The sequence below is a fragment of the Hippocampus guttulatus genome, chromosome 12, assembly GCF_054856545.1.
Source record: "Hippocampus guttulatus isolate MCC_2025c chromosome 12, RoL_Hgut_1.0, whole genome shotgun sequence".
NCBI classification, from domain to species: domain Eukaryota; kingdom Metazoa; phylum Chordata; class Actinopteri; order Syngnathiformes; family Syngnathidae; genus Hippocampus; species Hippocampus guttulatus.
The window spans coordinates 328,258-347,243 of record NC_141272.1 but is presented as its reverse complement, the minus strand read 5'-3'; the positions used below and the strand labels follow the sequence as shown (position 1 = coordinate 347,243).

The 18,986-nt window shown below is 56.1% G+C and overlaps 1 protein-coding gene across 1 annotated transcript; it reads right to left on the bottom strand.

The window, feature by feature from the left end:
* Positions 1 to 17: 17 nt before the first annotated feature.
* On the bottom strand, positions 18 to 18,611 carry dlc (deltaC). Its single transcript, XM_086124993.1, has 10 exons — positions 18,326 to 18,611; positions 17,449 to 17,718; positions 17,279 to 17,339; positions 16,053 to 16,310; positions 14,215 to 14,406; positions 13,943 to 14,112; positions 9,031 to 9,283; positions 2,192 to 2,870; positions 980 to 1,091; positions 18 to 603 (listed from the first exon to the last, which is right to left on the bottom strand). Exons 1-10 carry the CDS (start codon positions 18,395 to 18,397, stop codon positions 598 to 600), a joined length of 2,073 nt encoding a protein of 690 aa, XP_085981119.1. The 5' UTR covers positions 18,398 to 18,611; the 3' UTR covers positions 18 to 597.
* Positions 18,612 to 18,986: the final 375 nt, after the last annotated feature.

Genomic DNA, 18,986 nt, shown 5'->3' with positions numbered 1-18,986 from the left:
TCGCCCGCCACTTGAGCCAAGTTTGCTTTTCTCGTTTATTTAGGAAAATAGATCCGCATCGCATTTGTTAAATAGCAACTATGTACACGTCGTGGTTGGACAAATTAAATAAAACTCGACACGCATTGCGTGGTCTTAAATTAGCACGCACGCACGCACGCACACACACACACATAGCGCAGTTTTTGGTATCAAAAGAGGAAGAAGATGATAGGGAGGATGACGAAGGCAAAGTGGGCGCAAAACAGTTTGGAAGGCGCGGGCACGAGCGCGCCGCTTTGTGGCGTTTGCCGCCGACTGTCCGGGTCGGCGGGATTCTCGTCATCCCGATGCGACGGACGACAACAGCGCCGATTGAAAAAAAGTGCAAATGATGCGCAACATTCAGTCTTTGGTGTCCTTCCTCTCGCGCTTTTTCTTTGCTTCGCGCCAAAGACAACAAAAAAAACAACTGATCAGAATCATATCAATCATCATAGCAAAAAAATGTCCGCTCTGCGTGTCAGCGAGCTGCAGCGATGAATAAAAAATTGAAAAAGAAAAAATATTCTTCCGTTCTGCGGGATTCCAAATAAAAATCCATTGATGGGCCGGAGGTCAAACCTGTGGCAAATTGGGGGAAAAAAAAACAAAACAAAACAAGATGGCAGTGACTCACATGATCCCAGCGTGTACGCGTGTACGCGTGCACGTGTGTGTGTGTGTGCGTGTGCGTGCGCATCGGTCCTTCGAAAACAGAAAGTCGTGGCAGCAAAAAATAGGCCTACTTCTGCAACAATCACATTTGAATGACAAACTTTTGAAAGAGACAAACAAAACGTGGCATTTTGTCCCTCCTTCCCAAAAACGTGACGTTAGTTTTGCATCGAAACACAAACACACACACGCAACAAAAGAAAAGGAGGGCCAAAGTAGGACTGGAGCGCAGCGCTCGCCCTTGGCGGCCTCCGTTTGGCGTCGGTGCGCGTGCGCGTGTTACCTCGGTGGCAAAGACGCAGCACTGCATCCGCTCCGGGATGCCGGAGACGGGCCGGGAGCCGGCGCCCGCCAGCAAACTCGCCGCCGCCGCCGCCGCCGCCTCGCGCTTCATCCTAAAGGACGCGCACACACAAACGGAGCACGCGCACACAACACAGGCAAAGCGTTACACTGCGCAACGCCCACCGCTGACTAGCAAGCGGATTGTTGCCGGCATACTCGAGGGGGGGGGGGGGGGGGGGGGCTTCAGCGCGATCAGCTCTCCCGTCGGAATGTGCAAGTTTATCACGCAATTTTTCTGAGGGGAGGACCACAACCCATCGTCCAAGAAAGGGAAAAAACAAAAATTGGAACCCCCCCCGGACGTTGTATCGGTCTGTCGTGGTGAAGAAGGAGCTGAGCCAAAGGGCGAAGCTCTCAATTTACCGGTCGATCTACGTTCCAACCCTCATCTATGGTCACGAGCTATGGGTCGTGACCGAAAGAACCAGATCCCGGTTACAAGCGGCCGAAATGAGTTTTCTCCGCAGGGTGTCCGGGCTCTCCCTTAGAGATAAGGTGGGAAGCTCGGTCATCCGGGAGGGGCTCAGAGTCGAGCCGCTTCTCCTCCACATCAGGTGGCTTGGGCATCTGATTCGGATGCCTCCTGAGCACCTCCCTGGTGAGGTGTCCCACCGGGAGGAGACCCCGAGGAAGACCCAGGACACGCTGGAGAGACTATGTCACCCAGCTGGCCTGGGAACGTCTCGGGATCCCCCGGGGAGAGCTGGAAGAAGTAGCTAGGGAGAGGGAAGTCTGGGCTTCCCTGCTAAAGCTGTTGCCCCCGCGACCCGGCCCCGGATAAGCGGTAGATGATGGATGGATGGATGGATGGAACCCCCCCCCATCTTAAAAAAATGCAGATGAATGGAAATATGCGTTTTCCATGATAACCGGAAAGGAAAATGAGGGGAAATGCCCCCCCCCACACCTCCAAAAAAGACGAATGAAAGGCCAATTGTTTGCAATTGTTGGGGGATCGCCGCCACCGAGCAGCTGAGAGCCACGTTGGCGAGTGGCGATCGCTCAACGTCGGCGCCGCCGCTCGACGGGGACGCGGGTGAATTTGTGCCGGGGGGGCGGGAGTCGAAAGCCTTTCTGCCGCCGCGGCTTTTCCTGCCGGAGGGACCTTTTTGGGGGTCCCCGGCACCAAGCGAGCGGCGGGCTTTCTTACCTGTCCAACGCGTCATCGCCGCCGCTCGGCTCCTTGGCCAGGTTGTAGTCGGGGGCCGTTTTGTTTCCGAAGACGCCCCCGCGGTCGCCTCCGCGCCGGGCCAGCGCCGCGTCCTTGTTGGATACTTTGATGCGGCCCCCGGGTGGGAGGAAGCTCTCCTTAGCCGCCGATCGGTTGTTGACGGCCTCCAGGTCGTTCTTGAGCGCCGCCGCCGCCAGCCGCCGGCCCCGGCGCAGTTGCCGGGCGACAAAGACGGCGCCGGCCGTCAGCAGGCTCAGCGTCACGCCGGCCAAGGCGCAGGCGGCGGCCAGCGCGGCGGGGAAGGCGTCGTCCCCGCTCGGCGGCGGGGGCGGGGCCGGGGCCGGGGGTCCCGCCGCCTCCCCGCAGCGCTCCCCCATGAATCCCCTCGGGCACTGGCACACGGGCCCCGAGAAGTGGACGAAGCAGCGGCCGCCGTTCAGGCACGGGAAGCGGTCGCAGGGGCTGGAGCGCGAGGAGCAGTCCTTGCCGGCGAAGCCCAGCGCGCACGTGCACGTGAAGTCGGCCACGCCGTCGGCGCACGTGCCGGCGTTGCGGCAGGGGTTGCTGGCGCAGTCGTCCACGTTGGTCTCGCAGCGAGCGCCCGCGAAACCCGCGCGGCAGCGGCACGTCACCGCGCCCGACTCCACGCACTCGCCGCCTAAGTGGGAAAGCACACCCCCCCCCCAAAAAAAAACACAACACCTTAGCTTAGCGCGGGACAATAGCTTCAACACGCGTCGGCCTTCAAAACCTTTCACCCGACCGGAAGAAAGTTTGACGGATCAAAAGATTTCAGTGGCGAACACGCTAACTCCACGCAGCCGCCGCGATCGAGGCTCACGCTCGCAACCGAGGACAATCGGGAGCCTTCCGTTCACCTGCCGTGCACGTTTTGGGGGGAAATCCGAGTACCCGGAGAAAAGCCGGGGAGAAGGTGCGAGTGGACGCGGAGGCGCAGCGCGCTCCTCTGCCTTTCCTTCACGAGCGCAACTTATGTTTTATCGCCTCATGAACACCTCAGGACGATTTCCATCCTTCGCAAAGACGCTCCAAAACATCTCGATTTGGCACGGCGCGTTAGCCTTCGCGGACGCCATCGGAGCGTGTTGGTAGCGTTCTGATGCTAGCCTGAACAAATAGCACCTTGACTTAGCACATTAGCCTTCAACGAATTCGCCTTCAAAACATGAAGAGGTTTGCCTTGAAAACAAAGCGACTGCCACACAAATTGTCTTTGCCCTCTGGCCTCCTCTCAAACCATCTCGGGCTTCAAAAACGAGCGTGAGCAACATGAGCTTCGCTCCCTAACCTGAAGTCGCCCCTTCCAAGCACGTCCGCGGAGCACATTGCCCAAGGCGAACATCTCCAAAACACGTAACGCACTCGTTTTGTCGATTCGGTACATTAGCCTTCAGAAATCTCTTCAAAACACGTCCGCTTGTGCACATCCGCCTTCGCGCGCCACACCTTCAAAACATGCTGCCCCAACAAAGGGCTTTCCCCAAAAATCGCCACCGCCGCCTTCACCGACACATCTGCGTCGTAGCCTTCAGAAATGCCTTCAAAGCAGGTGAACAAACATTTGAATCGAGCCCTTTCGAACACCTTCAAAACACGCAGCATCCTTCACGACCACACTCAAAACACAAACAAAATATCCTACATAAGCACAATAGCCTTGGAAAACGCCTTAAAACACACACGCACACACACACACACACACATCCGCTTTGCACTTTAGCCTTCCAAAACACATTAGGGACACTTTAGCTTAGCACGTCATCCTTCAAACGCACATTAGCTTAGCACAGTAGCCTACAAAAGCAAATTAGAAGCACGTTAGCTTCGCATATGAGGCTTTAAAACAACCTTAAGACACATTAGCTTAGCTCCTTGACCTGAAAAGCAGCTTTGAAAACACATTCAAAACTTGTCCGGCTAGCACAGTAGCCGTAACAAACCTGGTAAGATCCAAACGCGCCCCTTAAAATCTCCCTTTCGAAACGTGTTAAAATTGCACAGCAGTCCTCAAAAACCCTTCCAAAACATGTCAGGTTCAAAAAACAAACAAACATGTCTTGAAAGCAGTGTAGCTTAGCACATTAGCTTCAAAGCACGCTAGTTTAAGATGACCAGCTTGAACATATCTAGAACACATGGTTAGCACATTAACCCTGGGAAAAAAAAAACCCTTCAAAAGCCATTAGCTTAGCACTTTAGCCTTCCAAAACTATTTTTAGGGTGCGTTTGGAGTGACGCTATACGAGCTTCACTCTGACTCATTGGTTACTCGGAATGTTGTTCTTTTGTGCCGTTTGCACCAAAAAAAAAAAAAAGGGAGTGCCCGAGTGCGCTTTCTCCAGCGAGGGGACACAGAGTTGGCAGGCACTCTCGCCATCTAACGTCGCACAGAAGCACTCGCAGAACATCGGTGGATGCTACATTTGCAAAAATTAGTCAATTAAGCCACAAAAATAAATAAATAAAATAAATCCAATTTATTGACAATTACAGCCATTGTTCAAGGTCAAATGGTCCAAATGCTCCCATTTCAGCCTCTCGACAGCAGGGGGAAAGGATTTTGTTGAATTTCTTTTGGGCTTCCTGCTGGAACTTTACTTTGAAATTTTTTTTTTGAATTTTTACTGGTGGGAATGACCTTCCATACGGTTCCATTTTTATTATTATTGTTCACAGAACATCTTCACATGCACAAGCGCTTCCAACGTTTGGATTACTCTGTGTGCTCGTGAGTCCACCAGTTGTTTTATGGAGTTTTTGTGGACCGTATTTTCCGCACTAAAAGGCGCACTGGATTATGAGGCGCACCTTCAATGAATGGCCTATTTTCAAATTTTTGTTTTCAGATATTGCACGCGCTGGACTATAAGGCGCAATCTACAATACATCCACTAGATGGCGCTACAGGTACGTCTTTGTCCGTCTCCGTGCCTTCTCTTCTTCCGTCAGACTCGAGAGGCGTTCATGACCGCCTCCAAAAAAACGTAAATTTACGATTCCGAAAATGGAAATTTTACGAAAATCACAAAATAAATTCTATAGCCCCCGACAGAATTAATTTTGGCACTTCTTTGAGCGTAGCTGCAACAGAACGATCTGATGTCAGTAAATATGAGGAGACTGGACTGTCTCAGAGGTGCTTGTTATTTATTCCTTTGTTGTGGACTGTATTCACAAGCAAGCATTCCTGCCAAGTGGCGAAAGCAGCTCAAGAAGGCAAGCCGATGACCGGGAGCGCATCGGGGATGCCGGCCCACGCTCGGCCCCAATGATTTCGGGAAAAGAGCACGTCGCAAAGCAGACCCTTCCGCTTGATGTCACACGTTTCCAGACATCCCCGGCGCAGCTTCTTCGGTGGGATTTCTGACCGGACGTCACCAGCAAGAGCAAAAGAGGCCAGATGCAAAGGGCCCGAGCTCGCGTCAACGGCCAAGCCGCGCTAGCGCCCGGCCGCGGCGACGTCCGATCCTTGCCCGGCCGGCGGCGGCGGCGGCCGATTGGTCCGTGGTTCATCCTTTCGTCCGCCCGGTCCGTCCTCGCCGCGCCGCCATTATTTCAGCCTGTCGCTCGTCGGTCCGTCACGCGGTTCTTTGAGTCGCCCTTCTGTCATCGCCAAATGATGCGAATCTCAAGACGCGAGGGCCATGTCAACTTCTGCTGCATTTTCCACCAAAGTCGCTGCGCGGTCCTCTCTTTTTCTGTCTTGTCCAATTCCCCCCCCCCCCCCCCCCCCCGCGACCCTCGTGAGGAGAAGCGGTTCAGACAAGCGATCCGGTCTTTTCCGCTTCATTTTCAGGCTTTTAAGCCGAAGCAGGGGTGGCGAGAATTACGCGGGCTTTCCGCGCCGCTGGGCTCAGTCTCACTTATTGACAACAACTTTGATGTGACGTGTCACGGAGAAAGGCTCCAAAAAGATTGCACACAAAGTCCAATGTTGCCATTGACTTTGGCATGAGATGGCCTTGGTGTTCTAACTCTGGCTTTTTTGGGGGTACACACATACATACACACACACACATATATAGGTAAGGACATAGGACTCTTCTTTGCAAATTAAACTGATATAAAAACTCATTCATACCGCAGGCTATCAACTTAATAAACAATTAGAGGGAGGCAGACAAACAATTGGGAAGACATGAGGGCGAGGGGGGCGCGTATGACTGTAATGTAGTGTCCAATGTGTGTAGAAAGTATATATTGTCACGTATCGTATGTACTGTAATTGTCCAATTTATGTTTTGTAGTGAATGTGTACGTTTTTGCTCAATGTATGTAGCAGCACAGAGGGCCTGTCCTCCGAGTTTCTCCTACGGGAGACCAAATAAAAGGCACATTCAAAGTCATATAGATCTCTCTCTCTCTCTCTCACTCTGCTGTCATTGATCAACGATTAAAATATTTAATCGCGATCAAATGTATAATTTCATAGTTAACTCAGAATTTGCCAAATTAATCACAGATTTTTATCTATTCTAAATTTCCTTTGATTTCTTTTTCTCCTATTTTTCCCACTTTAATGCTCTCATCAACATGGAATCGTGGATCCGTTTTTTTTTTTTGTATGCAAAATGCAAATATTTACTGAAACAACAATTTCGACTTAATTTTACATGAACATTTTCCACTTGGCGCACTGATTCAAACTTGGAGCACATTTTATTATTTTAGAGCAACGTAACATCCGTGACGTGGTTCCGCATTAATCTCGCGATAAAAAAGATTAATCGAGTTAAAATTGTTTTCAATTAATGCTGATAATAATGCATTAAACTGACAGCACTAATATATACACACACACACACACGCACACACACACATACATATTGGGCGGCCCGGTGGTCCAATGGTTAGCATGTCGGGACCACACAGTGCACAGGTTGTGGGTTCAATCCCCGTCCCTGTGTGGCTTTTCTTCAGATAGTCCAATTTCCTCCCACATTGCAAAAACCCCACATGCACGGCACTCTAAATTGTCCCTAGGTGTGAGTGAGTGCGCAGACGGTGGTTCGTCTCTGTTCAGGGTGTCCCCCGCCTACTGCCCGATGACGGCTGGGATAGGCTCCAGCGCCCCCTGTGACCCTTGTGAGGGAAAAGCGGATCGGAAAATGAATGAATGAATGACTGTAGAGAGAGAGAGAGAATTTTTTTTTTTTTTACTACATTTGTTTTTACCAGATCCCCCCCCACTTGTTTTTTTGTTGTTGTTGTAATTTCAATGAGCCAGGGCCTGCTAAATGCGGAGGTCCACTGTGTCGGGACTACTTCATGACTGAATGAAAGTCGAGGAATGAAAGCAGAAACAAATATGAAAGTGTTCAAAAAAAAAAAAAAAAATCAATCATGAAAGTAAAGTGCATCCCAAAAATCAAAGTAAAGCCAATTCCAAGAAGCACGTTCGCTTGCCTGAGAAGACTCTGAACTGCTAAATATCAAACAGAAAAGTCACTCGACGCGTCCAAGCGGATTTGAGGAAGTAGCGCGCGCGCGTTTACGAGAAACGCTGACGTGACCCTCGGCGTGTTTACGCCGCGTGTGCTGGTAAACAGGCCTCGGGCCGGCGCCCGTGTTTGCCGATGTCGCAAGAGCGGCGGCGGCTGTTCTTGTTTGCTCTTTGTCAAGCGGGAAAGTTTCGCAGATGGACGATAAGAAGACGAGCGCACCCGCGGGGAGATAGCGATGGGCGAATGCCAGCGATTCGTGCTCTTGTTTGGGCCGCCGCCGCCGCCGCCATCTTTTCTTAGCTTCTGTCCAAAGCGACTGCTGTCAGGCAACCAGCAGCTGGCGTGACGTGACGTGAGCGCACCAAGCTCCCGTTTTCCATCAGACTGTTTCGAACCGAATGTTCAAGTACGTTTTGGGCCAGCAGTCTTTCATTTTGGGGGGGGGCAATAATTATTGCCTCGCCATGATTTCGGTTCAGAATTCGACAGTGTCTTTTTAATGGCGCGCCGTTGAAAAGGTCCATTTTCGGATGAGCTTCAATCCGCCCCGGGTCCAAAATCTCACGTGCGCCCGCGCCCGAAATACCAAATAGCTACATCGCTCGCCACGGTTTGCGCCGGGCAGATTTGAGAGCCGAGCACGCGAGGGCGGGAGGGACGGCGGCCGACGACGAGCCGCACCGCGTGGCATTTTGCCCCGGAGCCGCCGATTGGTCACCCTCCTCCCCCGAGCGCATTTGGCCTCGTTCGACCTTTTGCGCGGTCGATTCCCGTGCAAATTCGGCCTTGGCCTCGAACAAACATAAGAAGCGCGTCGGCGGCGCAAGGGCGAGGACGGCACGAGGTTGCCCGGCGGCGCTCTTCTCCGAAATGGGCCGCGGCGGAGCGTGACTTGATGAAGACGCCAGAGGCTCGGCGTTGCTCTCTGCCTTCCTTTTTCTTTCTTTCGACTCGTCACGGGCCGGCCAACGGTCGCTGGTGACTCGGGTCAAATGAAGGGAACATTTGATTCCAAAGGGGCCACGCCGGCGCCGCGACGGCAACGCGCTCCCCCCCGCCTGTCGTAGCGCCGCCATCGCATATCGGCCACTCGCCGGTCCGTCGGTGGACTGTTCGTCTTCATCCAAACGGCAAACGGCGCCGACGCCGCGCTCCCGCCTTCCTTGCCGCAGGCCAACAATCGGCTCGAGGGCGACCGTTTTCCACGGCGCCGGCGCCGCGCGGACAACGTCACGCGCGGACTTGAAAACCGGGGCCGATCGCCCGATTTCCGCCGCGCGCGCACTCGCGTCGCGATGGACGCCAACGACAACAACTCTCAGAGCTAATGTTAGCCTAGCTCGTGCTCGTTACCGTTAGCGCAGGGATGGCTGCCGCAGCGGTTGGCCTTCATCTCGCAGTTGGAGCCGGCGTAGCCGGGCGGGCATCGGCAGGTGTAGCCGCTTCCGCTTCCGCTTCCGCTTCCGCTTCCGCTTCCGGCCGCGGCCGTCACGCACACGCCGCGGTTGAAGCAGGGCTCGTCGGCGCACGTCAGCGCCCCGCCGCTCCCGCATTGGGGCCCGGAGAAGCCCCGGGGACACGCGCACACGTAGCCCTCCGACAAATCCTGAAAGCCAAGCCACAGAAAGCTTCTTTACTCTCCAAGCAAGCCAACAAACAAAGTCGCTCGCTGGCGGAGAGACCCCTTTGAAAAAGGCGTCGACCAATCCATACTGTCGAGAAGAAAAACAATGACCCATGTGAGGTTTTTTTTTTTGAAACGGCTGAAGGCGAGAAAGTGGCGACCCTTGCGATGCAAAAATGTCCCCATCGCGATGGGTGCCGAACGAAATGCGTTTTTTGGGCTCCCGCGGCTTCGTCTGCAGTTTCCAGCAAAAGCGAGCCAAATGGATTCCGGGGGCCTTCTTTTGCCAAGCTTTCTCTCGCTGCCTCGGTCACGATTGCCGCTCGGGCGGGGCGGGTTTGGCGCCGGCAACTCCAACCGCCGAGCCCGACGGCGGCGGCGCTCGCTCGCTTGCCCGACTGGCCGGTCCTGAGCGGCGACCCGGCAGGCGGCGGCAAATCTATCGGCCGCGTCGGCGAGGAGCCGTTCCGACCGCAAAAAAAAAAAAGCGCCGCCGAGCAGAACAACGGACCACGGGGACCCTCTCCGAGAAGAAAGAACCCGACGCGGTCCTTGATGCCGTCGAAGCACTCGCGGCAGAAACCCGGACGGACACGCGGGCCTCCGTGCAAAGGACTTCCGGGCCAACGTTGCGAGCGGCATCGGGAGAAGCGGACGCCGGGGCCACTTGGGGCGAAACCTGGAAAAAGGCGGCAAGAGAAGCCGCGACGGCTCGGTCGGGACAAAAACGACTTGCGAAACTGAAACGCCAGCGGGGAGCCCGACGACCGGCGCGACGGCAAACTTCATTTGATGACGACAGAGCGCAGACCGCTTTGGACTTTCCCGGTCCAACTTGAAAGCGGCGCTGGAGCCGCGCCTTCGTCGTCTTCGATCTGATATGCGACTTGTTCACTTTGGGTTGTTGTTTGGAAAACTGCAATGCCCGAGAGATTGAATTTCACATTCGGAAGAAGTCCCCCTTCTAGTTTAGCCTCACTTTTGGTTCGAAACGTGCATGTGCGCGCACACCGATAAACACACTTTTCTGTGGTCGTTATCATGACGTTTACCTTGAAAAAGTGTTTGTTGTAAGCTAAATCGTCAAATGGGAAATGAATTGCGTGAAATTGGACTTTGAAATCTCAACGTTGGAGGGGTGGAAGCCTTTTATATATATATGTGTGTGCATATATTACATATTTATTTTTAAATGGAATCGATGTGGCCAAATGTCAACGGCAACGGATAGAATGTGTATATTTGACCTCATTAAAGTGCGCGCGCGCACACACACACACACACGAGAAAACGTTGGCCGATGACGCCCCCGGGAAACGAATTGCAAGCTGAGGTTGTTTTGGGGTTCAGCACTTTTGCCCAACGTCATCGGGGTGGGGAGACGTCCAACTCGCTCAGAAACGCACGCGCCTCAAAGCTGGGATGATGTCCTTCCTTGGTGCCGGAAGCGACTTGAGATACGTGGATCCATCCATCCATTTTCTGATCCGCTTTATCCTCACAAGGGACAACTTCCAGTTCAATCAGCCTGCCATGAATGCTCTTGGAATGTGGGAGTACCCGGAGAAAAGCCACGCAGGCCCAGGGAGAACGTGCAAACTCCCCGTGGGAAGGCCGAAGCCGGGATTGAACCCACGACCTCTGCACTGTGAGGTCAATGCGCTAACCACTTGACCACCGGGTGTATACACACACACACACACACACACACAGCGTATTTTCCACACTGTAAGGCGCACCCGCATTATGAGGCGCACGTTCAACGAATGGCCTATTTTGTAATCGTTTGTCCTACATTGGGCGCACTGCATGATCAAATGTATTCTACAATGCGTCCACTAGATGACGCTACACTCAAGGAAACGCCAACAGAACAATCGGTAAAAGGTATTGAATAAAAGCAGTGACACAGTTCACGTAACCAACGGCAAGTTAGAACATTGACTCGTTAAGGGTGAACTCTCCCGCCGCCGCCGCTCTATTTCCGTGTTCAACTGCGTAACCGATCGCCTTCGGTTTGAACTCTGCGTTGTCAGCACGTCTCCAGCAAGGAGCCATTTTGGGGTTCAAATATGACCGTGGTGACCATACACAAGGCGCATCGCATTTTAAGGCGCGCTGTGAGCTTTTAAGAAAACGGAAGGCTTTTAGTGCGGAAAATATGCTGTGTATATAGAGAGAGAGAGAGAGAGAGAGATTCTGGATCTGGACTTCCTGCATCTTGGCCCACAGTCGACAGTGCCGAGACTGTGCCGCCGGGGGGAGGGAGCAGGGAATGAGGAGGGATTCTGCAATCACACACGCCTTCCTAAAGCGCCACAATGGGATTTTCCATTTTGTTTTTGGAACGATCTGGGTTGATGATGTGAAAAGCCCCCCCTCGTGATCGTGCGGCGGGGGAATCTTTTTCTTCCCATCTTAGCACGTTAGCTTCGTTGGAGACAATTGAAATTGTCCATTGCGGGGAATGCTCGCTTGCCTATCTTTGCCCTGACAGCGAATGCCTACCTGTCCGTCGTTTGCCTCAAAAGTTCCAGTGCCGGGTTTTTGCCCAACATGAGACCGAGATCAATATTTTCCCACCGCTAACGCGACTCATTCAGGACCGCGACATCAGGCCAACGCAAGGATTCCGTTTCGCACGACAGAGCGCCAGAAGCGCTTCGTCCAGCGCGCCGCGGTCCCTTCGACTCAAACTTCTGGGGGGGTTTGTTTCATTTGGTGGGTTTGAATTCAGCCGGAAGCGGGGCCTCCGTCACGGCGGCGTGGAGCAAACGGAAGAAGAAGAAACGGCAGGCGGTGTCAGCGCAAAGCCTTCGGGCCGCTGCCGAGAGGCAAACGATGTCAGGACAAGCCTACGTGAAGGGCCCGACCGGATGTGGAGTTACTCGGGGGGGGTCCTTTTGGGTGGCGGCGGGTGCGTGCCGATGCTTCCCGAACACAGCCGCAGCTCCAGTTTTCTCCAGTTTTGTGCAACCTTCGGAGCTGGCCCTTTTGTCCCAACCGCAGAGTGCCGCGGGGCGGAGGCGTCACCACTTTTGAAAGGAATTCCCTCGGTCTCGTTATTTTCCGTCACAAAATTGTGTGCAGGTCCAGGCCACACCAGCCTGGACCTGCAGTGCCGCCCGGTCCGTCGGTTTGCTCCGCGCGTGCGCCCTGATCTTGACTGGCCAACCGCTTGGGTTTTTGGTCTATTTGCACCCGGGCGACCATTCCATCGTTTGTCTCCACGGTCCCGGACAGCGAGTCGGCGTCCCCCACGGACCGGTCCGGCCCGGACGGCGTCCGGAACGGAAACGGAAGTCCGGCGATCTCGCGTCGCCCCGTTCGGCCGCGGTCGGAAATTTCCCTCGCCGGCGGGCGGGCGGGCAGAGGCTGACGCCCGTTGACGTCGTCCTCGAGGGCGGGGGGGCCCACGTCGTCAGCCGCCTTCTTAAGGGGGATGGGTCACACGATTGCTCGGCGCTGCGGATCACCGCTTGGTGGCTCCGTGACCGTGTCCTCGGTTAGATCTCACGGCGGGACGAACGGGCCGCCAGAGGCGACGTCGACAGAAGGAGCAAAGTCGGCCTCGCCGGCGGACGCTGGCTGATGGGACGCGGTCAAGGCAAACGGTCGCCAAGGGTGCGCTCAAGTCAGTCCCTTTTTCCGGAGGTGCGGATCGCCGCCTGATGAATCATCGTCAGCGGTAGCGGGAGATCTCCCGGTGGGAGAACCGGCGGCGTCCAAGCGGAAGAGGGCAAAGCCCAAATGGTCGGCGCAGCTGTGCCGACGGCGGTCGAGGAGGCGGCGGCGGCAAAGAAGGCGTTGGAGCCCGTCCTTCTTGAAGACTTGCGCTTTTTGGTCGCTCGTCGCTTCGGGCGGAACGAATCAGCCGTCCTTCGTCCTCGCAGGCGCTCGAGGTCAATCCAACCGTCGATCTCTGCGGCGCCTCGTCTGCTCTCTCCGAACGCGGGACGGCGCTACTTGAAAGAGCGGCTCGTCTCGCACTCTCAAATGGGACTGCGGGCGCGACGGAAAATTGGATTTGTGACCACCGTGCGCCAGCCTTTGGGTTTGACGGCGGAAGAGAAGAAAACTACTCGGGTGAATGGCCCAAACCACTTTGCTGTCGCCATCTCAGTTTGAGCGCTTTCGCCGTCACGGTTGGCGGAACGCCGAAGCCCGCCCGAACTTTGGACGACGGTCCGAAGACGTCGTCGAAGCTTCGCTTGAGCCTGCCCGCCCGCAGTCTCCTGCGTTGCTCTGTAGGCGCTTCTCTTTTGCTAGCCGGCACTCCAACGGCGAGCCTTTGGAGTGCGGCGGCTCGGCCCCCGCTTCTCGGAGACCGGCGCAGGCGGACGATGGCCCCGCTCCTTCGGCTCGCGGCGCCGAGGCCAACGTGACCCGGAGTGCCGACCGGTCAATGGAGCGATGTGGACCGACGACCATTCTACCGTTTGTCTGTACGAGCCGCGACATCAACCGGCGACTGACGATCGGTCCTTGTTTTGTCCGAACGTGCTGCGCCATTGGCCGGAGAGCAGTCCCGGACAAACCCCGCCTCTCGCTCCGAGTCAGCGGGACGGGGCTCCCCGGAAAGATTCGGCCCGAACGAAAGGAGGGACGACGGCGGGCGAGGGCCGGCCGGCCGGGGCTCACCTTGCAGCTGCCTCCGTTCCTGCAGGGGGCGCTGTCGCAGGGCTTGCTCCGGATCTCGCAGTCGGTGCCGCTGAATCCCGGCCTGCAGGCGCAGGTGTAGCTGCCCTGGCCCGTGTTGGTGCACGACGCCCCGTTCTGGCACGGCTTGTGGTTGGTGCAGTAGTTGAGGTCTGAGGGTGCACCCACGCCGCGCGTCCCCCCAACCCCCCAAAAAAATCGGCGTCACTCCGGGGGTCCCTCGGCCGCACGGAAAGCTTTCGCCCGAAACTCACCCTGGTCGCAGTAGAGTCCGCCCCAGCCCTCCTTGCAGTCGCACTGCCACGGCTGGCGGCAGGTTCCGTGCAGGCATCCGGGGTGGCGCGCGCACTGGTCGCAGCGCTCTCCCTGCCAGCCCTGCCGACACGCGCACTCGCCGGGGGCCCGGCAGAAGCCGTGCTCCGCGCTGCAGCCCGAAGCGCAGATGGCTGGTGGAGAAGAGGAAAGACGACAGCCCGTCAGCAAACGACGACAACGGCGGCGGCAAACAAACAAACCGGGTCCGAGGCCGGGGGGGGAGTCCGACGCATTTTTGCCACTCCGGACTTACGTGTTCCCTCGGAGGGCCGTTAGGAAGCAACGACTCATCTTCTCATCGCATTATTACTTGCGCACAACAACTCGGTGGATTGCTCCTTTTGAAATCACTCAAGTCGACGATAATAGTTTGCTCGGTTATTGTTCAAGTGACTGTAAATAGGGGAACCAAATTATCTCAACGTTGTTTATTCCACATGACAAGTTGACATTTCAGGACAGATTTGAGCGAGGATCACGCAAGTTGACCCAGATCATTTGTCTTCGCAGGCCGCATAGAATGACGTGGCGCGCCGGATTTGGCCCCCGGGCCTCGAGTTTGACACCCGTGTTGCTGGGATGCGCGCGTAATACACTAACCCGCAACAGGAAACAGAAATGCACAAGAGCAGAGGTCCCCAAGCCCCGGCCCGCGGACTGGTACCGGGCCGCGCAGAAACAATACATCACTTGCATGACTTCAGTTTTATTCGTTTTATTTTGAAAAATGACCGGACTCTACGTTACATCCGCCTCCAATATGTCACTCTCGACGCAGGTGAAGGCGCGCTCCTCGGCCACGTGATAGGTTACCGCTAAAAGGAAACCCGGGAGCGAGCAAAAAACAAAAGTCTTTGGAAAGGGGAAAAGGCCCAGGCAGGAGACGGAAGAGGAGCCTACAACCTCCAAGAAAAAGAAGGCTACATTTCATCGACAGTCCTTCAAAGACGGGCTTTACCTCAACGGGAGATTCCCACGCACCGAGCCTACTTTGCATAAGAGGCGGCGATGGCGAGTTGCACTTTTCATGCGCTTTGTAATTGCGGTCTATCTTATTTTGAAGGCACGTGTAAACATTACCATAGCAACCAGAGAATGTTGCGGCCACATCGGACATTCCTCGTGTCGTGATTCGTGTTTATTATTATTATGTTTCGAAAATACTGTACCACACCTTTCATGCCGGTCATATCAGATCATTTTGTCGTCCCTGAAAATATCGTCTGACTAGAAACCGCTCCGTGGGGCAAAAAAGGTTGGGGACCCCTGCACAAGAGAACGCGTCCGCCACACGCGCGCGCGCACACACACACACACACACGCAATGTGTCTCTCACACACACTCTGACACGCGCTAGTTAAGTGCGAAGCCAAGCAGCTGGCCGGCGCAACAAAAGCGACACATGCCGTCTGTTTTCACGGCCGGCGGCGCGCATTCGGCTCAGCGCGTGTCCTGGCCCCCTTGTTGGGCCCCCCAAAAAAAGGAGGCCCGCTCCCGCTCGCGCCGGCTTGGCTCGACTTGACAATTTCACGGCTCGTGGACAAAAACAAGCGTCGGCGAGGAAGGTTGGAGAAAAGGGGGCCGAAGGGAGGAAGGCAAGGAAAGGAAGGGCTGGCCGATGGCCTCGAGGGGAGAGGTGGCAACGGGAGGAAAAGGTCGAGAGAGGGGAAGGAAAAGTGGGCAAGGGGAGCAAAGGAGGAGCGGGAGGAGGAGGAAGGCACGAGGTGGGAGGGGAGGGGAGGGGAGGGCGAAGGCCCGGACGGCCGGCGCACTCACGCCACACGCAGTACGTGCCCTCCCAGCCGTCCAGGCAGCGGCGTTGTCCGTCGCGCAGGCACGTGAAGTGTCCGTGCGTGTCGTTTCGGGGGCGGCAGAAGGCGGCGCAGGCGTCGCCGTGGTAGTTCTGGTCGCACACGGCGCGGTACGAGTAACGCACGTGGCTGCGCTCGCCCGAGTGGACGTCCTGCGTCCAGTCCTCGCCCACGCGCAGCTGCCGCCGCGTCGCCAGGCGACTGATCAGTTTGGTCTGTTTCTCTGAAGAAGAAGGGGGGGCATTCAATTAGCGGCCAAGAAAGTCAACCTGAACCCCATTGCGATGTGACTCACATTCGGAGCCAACTACGCGGCTGCTTGGGCCCCAAAGCTGGTCGCGTGACGCCACTGGCAAATTTGCCCATTTGTGGATTATTCGAGGGGGGCGGGGGGGGGGCGAGAACTGTCCTCAGTCATTTGCTCCAAATTAACTTGAGTTTACCATTGAAAATGTGCTTTGGTGCCATCTAGTGGCCAAGGAACTACGTTGGGACGAGGAGCTTCACTTCGCCAAGCCTTAGCGTCGTCGAATGCAAAATCGGTGCTCGGCCGCCATCCTGTGCAATTGAGAGGCAATCGCGTGCTCGCGCCAATTCACGGCCGATGGCCGGGTTGCCTCGAAACGTGCCGCAAGGAAGGAAGAAAGGAGACAACCAATCCAATTGCGCTGCTTGGGGCCCCCAGGCCACCGCTTTAAGAGATTTGGGGAGCCAACCTTGCCGTCGATACGCGCAAGTCAACCCAAAAAAATGTGGGTGCAAGCAAGAAACTTGAGCAAATCCAAGCAAATGTTGTGAGTTTTGCTTCCCCACATTTCAATCATGGTTTCCGGAACCTGAATTGGAAAGGAAAGGACTCAACAAAGTGTTTTCCAGCAAACAACTTGCCGTATGTTAACGTTGTTGCCGGAAATAATCAATCGTGTATATGGTCCAGTTGTCCAACTTCAAATTCATAAATTGTCATATTTGTCCAGCGAAAAAGATTCATTCTGTTCTGCAGCGCCACGAGATGCTGGGACTCATTTTGCCTCAATGAAGCTCCTCAACTCTTTTGGTGAACAATGGAGGATGGCTGGGGGTGGGGGTGGGGGTGGCGGGGGCCAAGAACCAACAGCTGGCGAATACTGTATTCGCGAATGCGGGGGCGCCCCTCTGCGGAGAAGCTCGGGTACTGCAGCGGACTTGTACCTGTGGAATCCAGTCCGGGAGACTCGGCGGTCCAGGCCTCCAAGATGAGCGAGAAATTTCCCTGGAGGAGAGCGGAAAAAGTGACACGTTTAAACGAACAAAGCACTGCGGCGGGGCGGCGGGGGGCGGATGCGGGGTGTCGGCGGCGGCGGCGGCGGCGGCGCACTCACCGGCCACTTGAAGTGGAAGGGCACCCTGAGGGGCGCGCTGCCACCGATGGAGCCGGCGTCCGCGGCCAGGATCTCGCTGAGCGCGGTCCCGTAAGTGCACGGCGGCTCGGGGTCGATGACGTCCTGCGCGTGCTTGAGGCACAGGCGAAAGAAGAGGTGGCACGCGCGCGCCGCCGACGACGACGACGACGGCGGCGGCCGGCAGAGCGCGTGCGGGCTCGCGCCGCTCAGCGACTCCAACTTCAGCTCGAACACGCCCGACGACTCCGTCTGCGGATGGACACGGGCCGTGACGTCATGACGGAAGGTCTTTCCATACTTAGTTGTCACGTCCTTGTTTATCATGATACCAGTGGAGCCTGTGGCACCGGAGACAAATTGCTTTGCGTGCTTTTACATACTCGGACAATCAAGAGGATTCGGATTCGGATTCGGATTCGGATCTGGACGGCCCAGAGCAAACCGGGGCCCGCTCGCGACAACACACCGAAGCAGCCAAGTCACTTGATCCGCGACAACAACAAAAACACGTTTGGTGAAACGCGAGTGGAATTTGCTCGGGGAAAAAAAAGAGCCGGTCTGTCATTATGACAGCAAATCTCATCAAGACGGTGAAAGCGAGAAGGTGTTGTCGTTGTTGTTTTTTCTTCTTGCCTGCTCTTATCAACGAAGGCGAAGTCGCGAATGGCCGTTGAAAAAGGACGAATGCCCGAGCGACGAAGGAAGGACTCGGAAAGACGCAGCCGAAGGTCGCGCGCGTCCGCTCCGGCGCGGTGCGTAAAAGCGCAACGGCGACGCGCGACCGGAGCGAGTCGAGTCGGGCGACGAAGCGAAAGTAGACGAGCGGAGCAAAAAGAAGTGGAGCAAAAGTACTGACGGTGCGCGCTCGCATCAGGACGACGAGCAGAGCGGCCAGCAGGCAGCGCGCCGCGGCGCCTCCGAGCTGCATCCGGAACCAAGACCGGCGACCGCGCCGAGTGGCCAAAGTCCAAAGCCGAAGGACGCGCCGCTCTCGACGACGGTGAAAGAGTGAGCGGCGGGGGCGCGGGCGGGGCAGCGGCGAAGGAGGCTCGACTGTGGACTGGGGCGCCGGCCCGCACGGGGACTCCTTTTATAGGCGGGAGCGGGCGGGCGGGGGAGGAGGAGGAGGAGGAGGGGGAGGAGGAAGGCCAAGGCCCCGGTGGAAGGGGCAAGAAATGTCGCCCAAAGGCTCGAAATCACAAAGGACGGATGAACGTTCGCCAAAGCGAAAGTGCTTTCGCCCTCATCAATCATCGGCGGGATGACGCGTCACTTCCGCCGCGCCGCAGCTCGGGCAAAGTCAATTGGAAGGCTTCCCGGCCAACTCTTTGCGCGGTTGGCACGTCGCGTCGACACGCGTCCGCCTGCGGACGTCGTGACGGCACCGGACGCGGCGTCGCCTCTTGCCTTCCTGCGCGCGCGCCTCGCTCGCTCGTCTTCGGAACATGGACGAGTTCCCAAAAACGTTGGAGATTCACACCCAACCTGTTTGGCAGGCTTGTTCAGCGAGCCCCGTG